We start from the raw sequence: 12,903 nt of genomic DNA, 5'->3' as shown, positions 1-12,903 counted from the left end.
AGCGACCCCACCACCCCCAGCGTTAAAGCCTGAAGGTTTGTCTACACTGCAGTTAGACACCGGTGGCTGGGCACCGCAGCATCCAGACCAGCTGCTTGGCTTCCATCCAGGTCCCTTTCCTGGGGACTCCTAAACCCAGCTCCAAGTTCCTTTTCTATTAGTTAAAATTTAGCAACTACTGAGCCTTCCCCAGATCCTTCTTCCTCCCCAGATTCATCCTCCTCTCTCCTCTCCTCGCAACCTCTTCCACGCTCCCGTTTGACTCCAGATCAGAAGAAAACTGTTGAGTTCTCCTCCATGCGGCGGGACAGCTTCTGCCGGGGGTGCCCCTGCCGGGGTACGCAGGCGGACAGCCGCGGAATGAGCAATAATCTATCCCAGGATTAAAAGGGAGAGAGGAGTGGACACATGAAAGCTCCGATCTGCAGCGGGATGCAGCGATTGCTTACCACAAAACGGATTGATACCATCCTTGTCAATAAAGAGAAACAGGCGGGGATCAGGGAAGAAATCTGAAAGGAAAGTGTCCACCTGTCTTTGGAGTCCGTTTTCTCAATTACTCCAAGCGGACCTGGATTCCGTCCTGGAGACGTGTGAATGTGACAATAGTGACCCTCAAATGCGCGGGGACAGATGAGAAATCCCCCCCCTCCGCTTCCCTTCCCACCTCACTCACGCAGCAAACCAGCCTGTCCCACCCAACCCTGCAATCTGGACGGACTGGGGGATGGGGGAAAGGAAAACCAACCCCCCCATCACACCCCAACGACTCACACGTTGCCCAGTTTGCGAGGCTGCTGCCGCAAACCATCGCTTTGAATTTCATGATGGAGACACAGAAAGTGGGTGCCTGGCTAAGGGGAGATCCCCCCTCCCCAGGTCCTACACAAACCTAGGGAAATGCCACTATGGGCTTTCTGTGGCTCTTTTTCTCTCTGAACAAAATAATTCCATTCGCTGCTCCCTGCCGCCCCAGTATTTCAGCAGTAACGCCGGCTTATCTTCCCAAAGCTAGTTTCGCTTTACACAGACACGTCCACACGTTTGAAATGCCGGCTCTCGCTCCCACTGACACCTCAGAGGAGATGCTGGGGGGGTGAGCTTCGTGTCCACACAGAGGTGTTTTGGTAGCACACGTCAGGTTAGCCTGGGCACAGGCAGACACAGATATTTTGTTTCACACGCGATTGTGTGTCAGGAGAAATATTTGGGTTGATCTTCCTGTAGCTTTTTCTTACACACACATAGAGCTTTGGAGAAATACTACAGTGGGGTGATCCTCCGGCAGATGTGTTGCGTTATGCCCCCAAGGTATTCTGTTGTATATTTCTCCATAGGTAGACTGACAGACTGTGTGTGTGTGACACACACACACAGTCTGTCGGTCTATCTATGGAAAAATACTGGGTGATCTTTCTGTAACTATTTTGTGTGTACCGATGGTATAGAAATTGACATGCGTCAGGAGAAATATGGATTGATCGTCCAATAGCTATTTTGTGTTGTGCTGGTACAAAGATCGGCTCGCTCTCTGTCTGTCCCTGTGTCCCTGTGTCTGTCTGAGGAGATGTATTGGGTGATCCTTCTATTATAACAATGTTGGGTGTATATGAGCGTCTACATAGAAAATAGCCAAGGAAGGAAATCCCAGCATTTCTCCTGTCTTGTGAGTGTATGTGACACACACACACACACACACACACACACACAGAGCTAGGCGATCCTTCTCTAGCTATCTCACAAATATTCTGCCCCCCTCCCCCAGCCATTCCAGTGGAAACGCAGCAGCGTGGTTGGTGAATTGCTAGTATATTTCAGCCGCGGCACTTGGCTAGGGCGCCTCGGCTCCTCCCCCGTGTGGTGTAACCCTCTCACTTGATCAAATCCTTGAACGTGAACAGTTTCACTGAAAAGCACTTTTCAAAAAAAAAAAAAAAATCCCACCAACAGTAAAGAACAGATCCAACTACCGGGGAGAGAGTTGGGTTTTTTCCTCTCCCTCCTGGCCACCGTCTCCGAGGCTGAGAAGGGGGAAGAGAGGATCCTTTACAAATACTGCTGCTGCTAACCCAGCCCCCTCCCCTTAAGAACCCCCCCAAACTCCCCAACTCCGTCGGCCAGGCATGGAGAGGGGGACTGGCTGGTACCCAGCTTGCTACATCGCTCTGCTCGCCTGGACATGGCTTTTGCTCTCCCCTTGGTGTTTCACCAGCGCTGAAATAACTTGCAGATCCTGCTCATCTTCATCATCTGCGCCTTCTTCGTCCTCCTCGCGGGTGAAACAGCAGCAGGAGCCGCCGCCTCGGGGTTTATTGCGCTGGCCAGGGAACAGGGACGTGGGATTCGCCAGGGAAGAAGCCCTGCAGGAGGAGCAGCCCGGCGGAGGATGGGGGCTCGGGGACGAGGACGAAGAGGAGGAGGCGCTGGTTGTGGTGCTAGAAGACGATCGGGGCTGGGGAAGCGTCCAGCCGGCCGCGGGAGCGGTGGAGGGGCCGTGGGGCGCTGGGGAAGTTCACAGGAGCCGGGCGAAGGGGGATGGCTGGGCTGGGGAGGCGCACGGGAATCCTCCGTCCAGGCAGCGCTTGGGGATGGCGGAGGAGAGCGGAGCAGCAGCCGCCTATGGCCGGGAGGAGATGCTGCTGCCGCCCGGAGATGCCCAGGAGGCAGGCGGCTCGGTGGGCAAAGTGACTAGCTCCCATCCCCTGCTGCCCAGGGCGAGGAGGAGCAGCGGGGCCCCCCAGCTTTTCGCCCCTGGCCATGGCCAGGCAGGAGGGGGCAGCCCTTGGACGGACGGTCAGAAAGTGACCCGCACTCAAGCCAAAGGCTCCAAAGAGGACGGGAAAGTGACCAAGCTGCGCGGAGGCGAGGAGCTGAAACTGACCAGCACCACTTTCGCCCTGACCGGGGACTCGGCCCACAACCAAGCCATGGTGCACTGGTCGGGCCACAACAGCAGCGTGAGTACTGGCGGCCTCGGGAGCGAGGCGGTGCTGGGGAGGGGTAGGGGTCTGTGCGTACAGCGCCGGGATAACCCGGCTTTGCTCTGGTGCCCGGGGTTCAGGCGCGTTCCGGGGAGTTTGTCTCACAAGGCTGCTGCCTCTTGCGCACAATGGGCTGGGGAGAAAAGAGAGACACCCAGTGTTCCTCCTGGATAGACGGAATCTGAGCTCTGGGAAGTTAGAGCGGAGGGTTTGTTTGAACCCAATTTCCCTCCCCTCTCCATAGGAAGGAGAGAGACACTCCTCCTTGCTTGGCTTCCCCTGCATCTGTCCAACTGATTCTCCTTCCGCTGTTTCTCTTTATATATGTAATATGGACCTTGGAATGCTTCAGTGGGGCTGTGCTGGAAAATGAATGATGGGCAGTAAAAAAAAGAAAGAAAAAGTCTCTGAGCTTGTGGGCTCTGCTTGTGCGAGGCAAAGCCGCTCATATTCATTCATTAAGCAGTAAAAACACACGCTGCTTAATGGGTTTGAAAGAGGAGCAAAGAGTGTGAAGCACAATAAAAAAAATCAATTGCATATAATGCCTTTTCCCCCCAAGTCAATAAATGACCAATTTAAAAATTAGTCGAGGCACCGCTGAAAGTTTGTGCGGGAGACTTGCTGGGCCCGGTTTGTGTCAAAAGGTGGCGCTCTTGAAAAGCATCTGCGTCGAGCGTCTGCCTGCTGGAGAGAGCGGTGAAAGGAACATTGTTGTGTTAGCAACTGCTCCCCTATCTAGCTCCATGCTTTATAATACTCCCAGGACAACCATAAGGGAATTTCAATTTTATTTTAACCTGATATAAGACATACTATTTCCACTGCGCCATAAAGCCTGAAAGCAGGCATAATTTAAAGGCTTCAGGAAACCCTTATATGGGGTGACAATGTGCCCATTATTCTGATTATTACAGGTACTCACTGCCTCTTTTACTGTTTTGCCTATATTGGAAATGTGCACAAGGCAATTAGAAGTATAAGGTGGAATGACCAGATCTGAAAATTATATTACACCTGGGGTTGAATGATCATTTGGGGCCTGCCTATCTAGGCAATGAACAATTGAGCCATCTCTCTGTGCTTTTCTGAATGGAAGTTTTATCTCATTGTTATTTATTTTTACTTACCTAATCATGCTGACAGCTATCTAGATGTTACCTAGATTTATTCAGTTTTTAAAGATAGCTGTGTTTGCTAGACATGAACTCCACAATCACTTAAGATGAAGATAAACATCCATTGAAAGCTGCATGTGGTATGTTTTAGCATTACGTTGTCCAAAGGCTTCTTTAAAAATGTATGGAGGAATGTAGTGAAAAAAATCAGCCTAATAAGCCCTATTTCTTGTTTTCATTTCAGTGCTGAATTGAAGGAGGCTTAGCAAAAGGAGCTAGTGTATGGATTCCTAATAGTTATTTGTAATTCTTATTAAACTAGCAAAGGGAACTCATTTTCCAGGCACTTTGGTAATAAAGGATTTTTCAAGGTGCATTTCAGAAAGAGATTTTAAAAATCTCCTTTGCTTAGATCTCTCTTTTGTAGAAATGTGTCATTTAAATAAGCAGCTTTATTTATGTTTTAACTTCAGGTCACCCATGAGGCTAATAAATTAAAGACTGTCAGATTGTTCAGGGCTTTTCACTAAGGCTTTGCCTCTGTCATGACACTGTGCATGGAAACCTTTTGGCTACTTTTGTGGCTGTATTTACTGAAGGGAGTAACTGAGTGGTATTTGTGGGAGTGACAAACAAACATGCTAATAAATAATAGTGTTCTCACTCCCCGGTTTGTCAAATGTGAGGTTTGGTACTTAGAGACTCAGTTTCCTTTACTGCCCCTTTTGGAGAATACAGTTTGTCATTCATTATTATTTGTTTTTTAAGGCAGTGTATTGGGTGAGTCTACGGGGAAGTTAAATGCTTGAACTTGACACTGTATGGAGGTATTTTCACGTATTATCAGGGAGAGGCAGATGCAGTCCTGTGTTTACCCAATTTTCCAGTTGGGCTGAATCTGGTACAAGGAGGTCAAGCAATTTGCCCAAGGTCACACAATGAACCAATGGTTTGGCTGAGGTTAGGGCTAAGGGTTATGATATCTCTGACCACCAAGACTATAATGGTGCCTAACCTAAAACTGTGAATCACGTATTTTCTTAACTGTCTGGCAGTAGAAGTGGAGCTGCAGGAAAGGAAATTAGAAATACTGGAGGATATTAACTCATGGCCCATCATTATACTGGAAGTCATGGGGCAGTGAGGAGGGCATATGTACATGATTCAGTTCTCAGTCTATCAAAGCAATGAATAGGGAAGTGGGATGCACTTTCCCCATTTTGTTCTCCTTTGTATTGATTGAAAGTCTGATCTCTCTTGCCTATGACAGTGGGTTTTTTTAAAACTATCCATAAAGATTTGTTTAGTGAAACAGCAAATTTCCAAGCAAACACTTGTGGTGGGAGGTTCTTAAAACCTGATTGATTTTCAGAGAGAAAGAGAAAAGACTGGGATAAAAAAGATCAAAATGTTTGTTGGGAGTATAAATGAATCTCAGTTCCCTTCTCAAAAGAGAGACCTGCAAATTCAAAGCATTGTGATACTCAGGATTTTGATAAGTCACTTCATATTAAAAAAAAAAAAGAGAGAGAGAGAGAATTTCAGTTTCACTGAAAAAAATCAAACTCTCAAGAGTCAAACTTTTGCTGTCTGCATTTTCGCATAGGAAGGGTGGTCTTGAGATAGAAGCAAAGGGCTAGGAGTCAGGAGCTCTGGGTTTTGTTCTTGCCACTGCCTCATGTGACCTTAGACGGAATTATTAACCCTTCTCTGACTCATTTTCCCTGTAGAATCCGGATCATGCTACTTACCTCCCACAAAGGGGGTGTTGTGGAGCAGAATTCATTTCTTTTTATAAAACACAGAGATCTTCTGATGGCAATTGCTGTGGAAATGCAAAATATTATTGATGCAAGGAGGGGTTGCAGTCTCTTTATGCAGATCCATTAAGAGTGGCTTGGTGTGACATAAGCGACTGAACTTGAAAAAGGGAGGATTTTATATTGGACACAAGGCAGACATTTCTATCAGTAAATTGAATTACACTAGAGAACAATTTATTGAGAGAGGTTACTGAGGGTGCCTTACTGTGGGGATGAGTAATGCAGTTGTAGACCAGAAGAAAAGGCTCATTGGAAAGGCTTTTGGAAACTCAGGAGAAATTTTGCTAAAATCTGTTGGGATCGTTTTTGGAAAATCCACAGGCTTTTTATTTTAAAGCAAATCCTTTGGGAACATACACAGGACACAAATATGCTGTTAGCTGAGTATTTGTATCCTTTAAACTTGTTATGTCACCCAATCTTTTCTCTCGCTCTCTTTTTTTAAACTATTCTCCATCTGCGTGAGAGTTTTCATTGCTTCAGACAGTTTCCACTCCCCACAAACTTCCTCCTACCTGTAGAAATCACTTTATCTGCTGGATTTTTCTAACTCTCCTCACCCCATCCAGAGTTCTGTTTTGGGGGGGCTAAACTATTCCATACAAAGTTTGATGATTTGAGTCTTGAATGATTGAAATAGTTGCTGGGACTTCCCCCACTAGGTTTCAGAGTTAATACCCACTTTGAGATGAATGTGGTAGTTTACACCTCCTTTAGAGTTACTCTTTCATTCTGTTTGCAGACTGACAAAGACTGCCCTGCAGCGGTTCATGTTCAGAACGGGTTTTCTTCACAAACAGAAGAATTGGAAACGTAATATTTTAAAGTTTTTTTTTTCCAGAAAACATTACAAATATCAATTATCCATAGAGAGACTCAGACTTCATGCTATAGCACAAAATTTAGCTGTGTTTACTGGTAGCAGGCCCTGTTTTTGGGGTTAGTGTAGCGGAAACTACTGCAAGGGATTGGAGTAAATGGTCCAGAAGTCCTTTTAATTCTTTATCTTCTCTGGCTCATGTAGATGCAAGTTCCACACAAAGATCTGGAGGCAGGGGGAGAACAGACCCCTTTGGATCATGTGGATACACAGAAGCACTAGAATTCTTTCCCTCTCCTTGTGCAAATGAAGCCTCCTGCTCAATGTGCTGACAAATGACCCCAGCGAATGGAAAGTGGTATAAGAACTTCCATTGCTGTCAGCCTTTAGTTGGGAGTGACTCTAACAAATGCCTTTGGCAATAATCTGATGAGATCGCCAAGCTGCTAACATACAAATTGTTTGTCATTGAGATATTGCTCACCTTTGCAATGGTGATTTACAAGCGGGGGAGCCCAGTGGCTGTAATCGGTTCCAGGTGATTTTTAATTAAGGTGCCTAACAATACTTTATGTGGTGGGGAGAACATGAGAGGGAATTATTTATAATTCCAAACGGATAGCTCTGTTGAGAAAGGATTTTTCATCAGGAAACGTAGGTTTTGGCTGGCAAGCATGCATTACTACTGGAGTGCTCCACTTGGGTTCCATTCTAAAATATTTATTTCTCACACGCAAGATAGTGACAGAGTGACTAGATTAAGTGTGTTGCACTGAGGAGATATTTTAATTGCTGTGCTAACCAGACTTGTTTTTCAAATAGTTTTTGGCTATAGATGGTAGTCTCCTCCCCACTGGAATCAGCTTCTGTGTCACAATATCTTAATGCATTTCCCTTCTCTACCATGCCTAATAATGAAGTCTGTCACTAAAATCATTCTCTGGGACCTTGCCAGAAAAAAAATAAGTTTTTAATTAATGTTTCAAGGGGGGTGGAGAAATAAAAATGGAATGCTGACACGGTGAGGTTTTTGAGGTTTGTTTTGTGTTGCCAGGGCATGGGAAAAGAGCCCGAGGTTCCTTCCTTCCAATTACTTATCTCCAGGCTGGTTTCACTGAAAAATTGGATTGAGATCTCATGGAAAGAAACTTTAAGGGGTTTACTGCTGCATGCCTTATGTGCTGCCTCTAAACCTGTTCAAGACTGCAGGGCTAGCTCAGTGGTTTGAGCATTGGCCTCTGAAGTCTAGGGTTATAAGCTCAATCCTTGAGGGCGCCGCCCAGTACTTGGCCCTGCTAGTGAAGGCAGGGGGCTGGACTTGATGACCTTTCAGGGTCCCTTCCAGCTCTATGAGATAGGTATATCTCAAGTTTAAGGAAAAAAATACTCTTGCCCCACAACCCTGCTTAAAGTCATAGGCCACAGCTGCTATCATAGCCCATGGTTGAAGAGTGATCTGGTCATTTTCATTTTTCTGGTTGCAGTCAGTTTCAGGGTATAGCCCAAAAGTTTTGAGTGCACAAGGAGTGTAGGATGGGGACTATGATTTGTATCCAAGATTTTGCAGTGATTTAAATGGAAATCGAACCAACTCTGTGTTTAAGGAGAAGAGTTGTCTGCTTGCAAGAAAAGATGACTTGGAAGTTGGTTTAAATTGGGTAGAGAATGGATGGTAGGCAGAGGAGTTCTATCCAGCCAGTGAGGTGGAGGTGTCCTGTATTCTAGGCATTGGGAAAATAGATCAAGTGACCAGGATTATAACTGGATTAGTAGGTAGAGATTTTGGATAACAATACAGCAGTAACATCTGGGAAGTGTTGAAGTCTAATGATTAGAATGCAGCACTAGGAACAAAGGATCCTGATTATAATCCTGACTCTACCCAGCTACTTATTGTGTGACTTTGAGTAAATTACGTAGGACCCAATCTGCCAGTCAGTGGGAGATCTGCAGGATCAGTCCATGTAAACTCTTTGTGCCTCATCTATAAAATGGGGGATAGAAGTGTCTGTTGTAAAGGGAAGTAGAACTGGATTAGGTTTGGGTTTGAAGCCAAGCTAGAGTTTGGATTCTGGTATGAGGATGGAAGAATGACAAGAAAGTGTGTAAGGATCTTAAACTGATACCAGGCCAGGTCTGGTTTTAGATCTAAGCCCAAGTTGTAGGGGTAGGTTGGGATCTGGTCAGGTTTAAAATTAATCAAGTTTGGGTTTAAGGATCCTGGTTAGACCTGCCCTGAGTTGTCAGGATTAGTTAACTCGAAGTGATTTGTGAGTTGGAAAGCATTACGGGTCAAATCCGTGACTGTAGAAGATCCACCTGTGACAGATGTAGCTCCATTGACATCATTGGAGCCAGGCCAATTTACACCACCTGAAGATCTGGCCTGGGATATTTCATAGCAGTGGAGCTGAAGGCAAGGGAGGGAACCTGAGGATCATTGAAGGCTATGCAGCTCCTGTGTGCCATGGAGCAGAGTTCTGTAGTGGCTTTCTCTGCAGGGGTGGGCAGGGGAAGGGGACACATGGCCAGTGGGTTTGTGAACTTTCCAGATCCACTGGATTGCAGCTCCACAGATGGGTTGAATGCAAGAGGATGTATCAGCAGTAGTAGCTGCAGTCAAATTGTACCAGTTCTGTGCCCTATACGGGGGGCAGGGAAAGATTCTCTTCCCTTCCAAGCACAGCACTTTCATTTAACTTTATCTTTGCTTGAGAGATGAGAATTTGGCCCTACGTTATTAATTCCTTAGCGCCCCGATCCCGCGAGTGCTGAGTGTGCTCAACTCCCACGTCAGGTAACCAGCTGCCGTACAACACCGTAACAGTGTATGGCATTCTCCTGTTTTACTCCTCGTCCCTGTCCAGGATCTCTCTTCCAATATGCCCCCATCTCACCAGAGCTGACTCTGACTTTCACAAAGTCCAAATCGCTACTTGAGGTCCAAAACTGACAGCTGGTTCAGCATCATCTGGAATAGGTTCCCTGTCGCTGACACAGATCAACCAAATAACAATTAGATGCCTCAGAGAGATGATTTTAATAAAAAGAAAATCCCCTCACAACAGTTAGATTTTGTTTTGCTTTATGGCTTTAGTCTTGCAAAACCAAACAGTGCAATTGAGAAGAAAAACACACACAAAGAACCTGAACAAAGAGGATATGATTATATAAATGTGATTTTAAAATAATCCTTGTCCATGTTATAACAGTATCTATACCATTTTACTTGTCATGATTTTACTTGATTGTTTACTTTTTCAGCTTGGATGTTAAAACTAGCCTGGTCAGTCTCACTTTTAGTTTATAGTCCCTTTCACTTTCTGGTTCTCCTGCAGTGTCACAATGAGGTCGTGTGTGGGATCATAGCACAGGGCCCTGTTTTAACATTTGAGTTTAAATGTTTGATAGTGTCCCTTTAATAAAATACTGAACCTCACTTTAATGCACTAATCTACTAGGGAATAATGAAATTATAGTGGCTTGATCAGAGAACTGGGAACTAATGCAGGCACTGACTTTGAATCTGGGATTTTCCAAATCCTAAATCCTTCAGTTTCTTTTGAAAATCCCAGCCTTTTTTTCTGTTTCAGTTTCCCCAGCTAGAAAAAGGGGATATTAATATTATATTCAGGGATAATGTGAGGATTAATTAATTGGCTAATGTTTGTAACACGGGTCCAAAGGGCGCCGGGGGTGCTAAATATCATTATGATGAATAGTTCACACTACGGTTAGGGGCAATTCCCAGTTTAATAGGCCGAAAAACTGCGAGAATACAAAGGAAATCAAGAAAGGCAGAAGTTAAATAATTGCAGCATTGTAATTGTTTATTCTAAAACGGCTGAGGACATGATACTTCTCCCATTGAAATCAATTGGAGCATGATCCTAGTCAGTAACATCCAAAGATTGTTGTGGGTGTTTTTCTCCTCTATTCCTTGATGTGAAACAGAAACACCAGGCAGACAGATCTGAAAAGCATCACGGGACCTCGTTGCCCAAAATAGCACTGCTCTTAATTAGCTCTAACACGACCCCGTATAACCTCGGGGCAAAAGCTTTGGAAATGAGAGATCTCGGGCTCTGCAGATTGAAAGCACATCCACTGCAGAGTCTAACACTAGAGGGAGTGTGGACATTTAATAAAATAAAGTGAAATGTTGCACAAATGGAGAGGGGGACATAGAGGGCTGCAAAATACATTATGGAAGATGGATGTTTCTAAAATATTAATACTGGAAATTCACTTGGCATCATTGACTCAGTGCAACTCCAGCTGTAAGAGGCTTCCTTTACACAGTGAGGTGAATAGTCTTAGCACACGTCGTAATCAAATGCTTTATGCTCCCATCTCAGACCCGTTCTGCTGTTGCTTCTGCTCTCTTTTCCTCTTTGGTTTCTCTTTAATTACTGCCAGTGCCTGAAGATAGGATCTTGGTTGCTTGAGAGGCTCATCTGCTGCTGCTGACCACAATCCTCACCTCCAGCCTGAACCCTCTGCCTGCAAAATCCCTGGCATCTCCACAGCTCTGCCTGTGATTGGATTGTAAAAGGGATGCAGTTAACTCTTGGAGCGCTGCAGGCAAATCTCCCAGTCCTAGACTGGGGCAGTGAAGTCAGCTCATCCTCACTCCTTCATGCCAGCCTGTGACCCTCTTCCCCCTGCTATCAATCAAGTGAGGACCCTCTGGCCCACATACTCTCCTGGCTCCCTGAAATGGACTCCTTTGTCTCTTCCCGGCAGGCAGAAAGAGTCTTAACCTTCACCCTCACTTCTTTGCAGAGTGTCACTGCTGGCCACTTCCTTGTCACTTCAGCAGCAGCCCTGGCTTCCCATCATCACTCCTGCTCTAGCCCCTTTTCTGTGCAAGTGTGACCCGCTGGTAAGTGTGTGTTATAGGTCTGCCCCTGTGCCTAGTCCACACAGCCTAGGGGTCAGGGGACTTCAGCTGACGCTGTAACTACTCATGCTTTTAGCTCTGGAGGACTCTGGGTCAATCCCCAGTGTGCTGGTCAAGATGGGGTCCTCACATAAGCCTCTCTCATGTCTGTAGCATTCAGCTCCCTCTTTCCTCCCCTTCCCTCTGAGGGCAGGTCTCCGCTGGCAGTGGCATGTCGAGTACGGATACCGCACGCTCCCCTAGCACGGGTAGCAATAGCAGCATAGGTCCATAGGATACGTACCTAACATGGCTCTCTACGCACCCAAGCGGTGAATCTCCCATCCACGCCGCTATGTTTAGCACTGCAATGTCCCACTGCTTCCCTGCTGCCGGAGCCTTTGACCACCATGGGCAGAGACCCCAGCTGCTCCTGCTACCAGAGCCTTTCCCAGCCACCTGTAATTACACGCAGCAGTGTGGACACAGCCAGCCTCTCACTGTGGCATGTAGCTACACACACCTTACGTGCCACTGCCAGTGTAGAGCAGGCCAGGGTGGGGGTTGGGATGGGATCAAGGGCTAAGACTGGAATTAATCACATCCACTTAAAAGTGCAGAGGGAATCCGGGTAGGCGGAAGCTCAGTACCCCATTGTAATTTAACCAGGGGAATAATGCCACTAACTCAGGCTGGCCTTAATGGTTAAAACCCTGGTGTGGGCATTGAGAGATCTGGGATCAGTTCTAGTCTCTTGGTAGCCCAGCTCCCCGTCTGTAAAATGATGAGAATTCACTCCCTTATAGGGCTGCTCGCAGACTGAAATGAATTTGTTTCTTATTGTTGGTAAAGCAACGTGAGCATGTCAGCTGGAAGGAGCTGGATGAATATAAAGCATTCTTGTGTTACTCTTGGAAACAGTGCAGCACGATCACTATTGCTCCTAAACGGTGGAGCCCTTGGAACTTCTCTTTGCCTAAGGGAAAAGAAGATGGAACTAGCCTCTTGGCATGAGCTGTGTCTGAATGGAGGATCCAGCAGAGGCTTTAAGCAAGAGCAAAAGCACTGAGGAACCATCGTTATTTCTACCCATCTTTGCCACGTGCACCAAAGGGGTTTTTGTGAGGTGCCTTTGTCATAAGTAGATAGGTAAGGGTTAATTTTCTTTTACCTGTAAGGGGTGGACAGGGGGGAATCAAGCACCTGACCAGAGGACCAATCAGAGAACTGGATTTTTTTTAAAGTCTGGGAGGGAAAGGAACTCGGGATCTTTTGTTTC

General features: G+C 46.2%; 1 protein-coding gene across 1 annotated transcript in view; it reads left to right on the top strand.

The window, feature by feature from the left end:
• Window positions 1-1,906: 1,906 nt before the first annotated feature.
• Window positions 1,907-12,903, top strand: part of LOC116838098 (VPS10 domain-containing receptor SorCS3) — a 513,373-nt gene continuing 502,376 nt past the window's right edge. The window contains exon 1 of the mRNA XM_032803097.2: window positions 1,907-2,957. Coding sequence (XP_032658988.1) covers window positions 2,124-2,957 — 834 coding nt within the window. The 5' untranslated portion in view covers window positions 1,907-2,123. The remainder of the gene's footprint in view (window positions 2,958-12,903) is intronic.

This window comes from Chelonoidis abingdonii, chromosome 16 (genome assembly GCF_003597395.2).
Source record: "Chelonoidis abingdonii isolate Lonesome George chromosome 16, CheloAbing_2.0, whole genome shotgun sequence".
In the NCBI taxonomy this organism is placed as follows: Eukaryota; Metazoa; Chordata; order Testudines; family Testudinidae; genus Chelonoidis; species Chelonoidis abingdonii.
The sequence above is the reverse complement of the archived record's forward strand: the minus strand, read 5'-3'. Positions and strand labels throughout refer to the sequence as shown.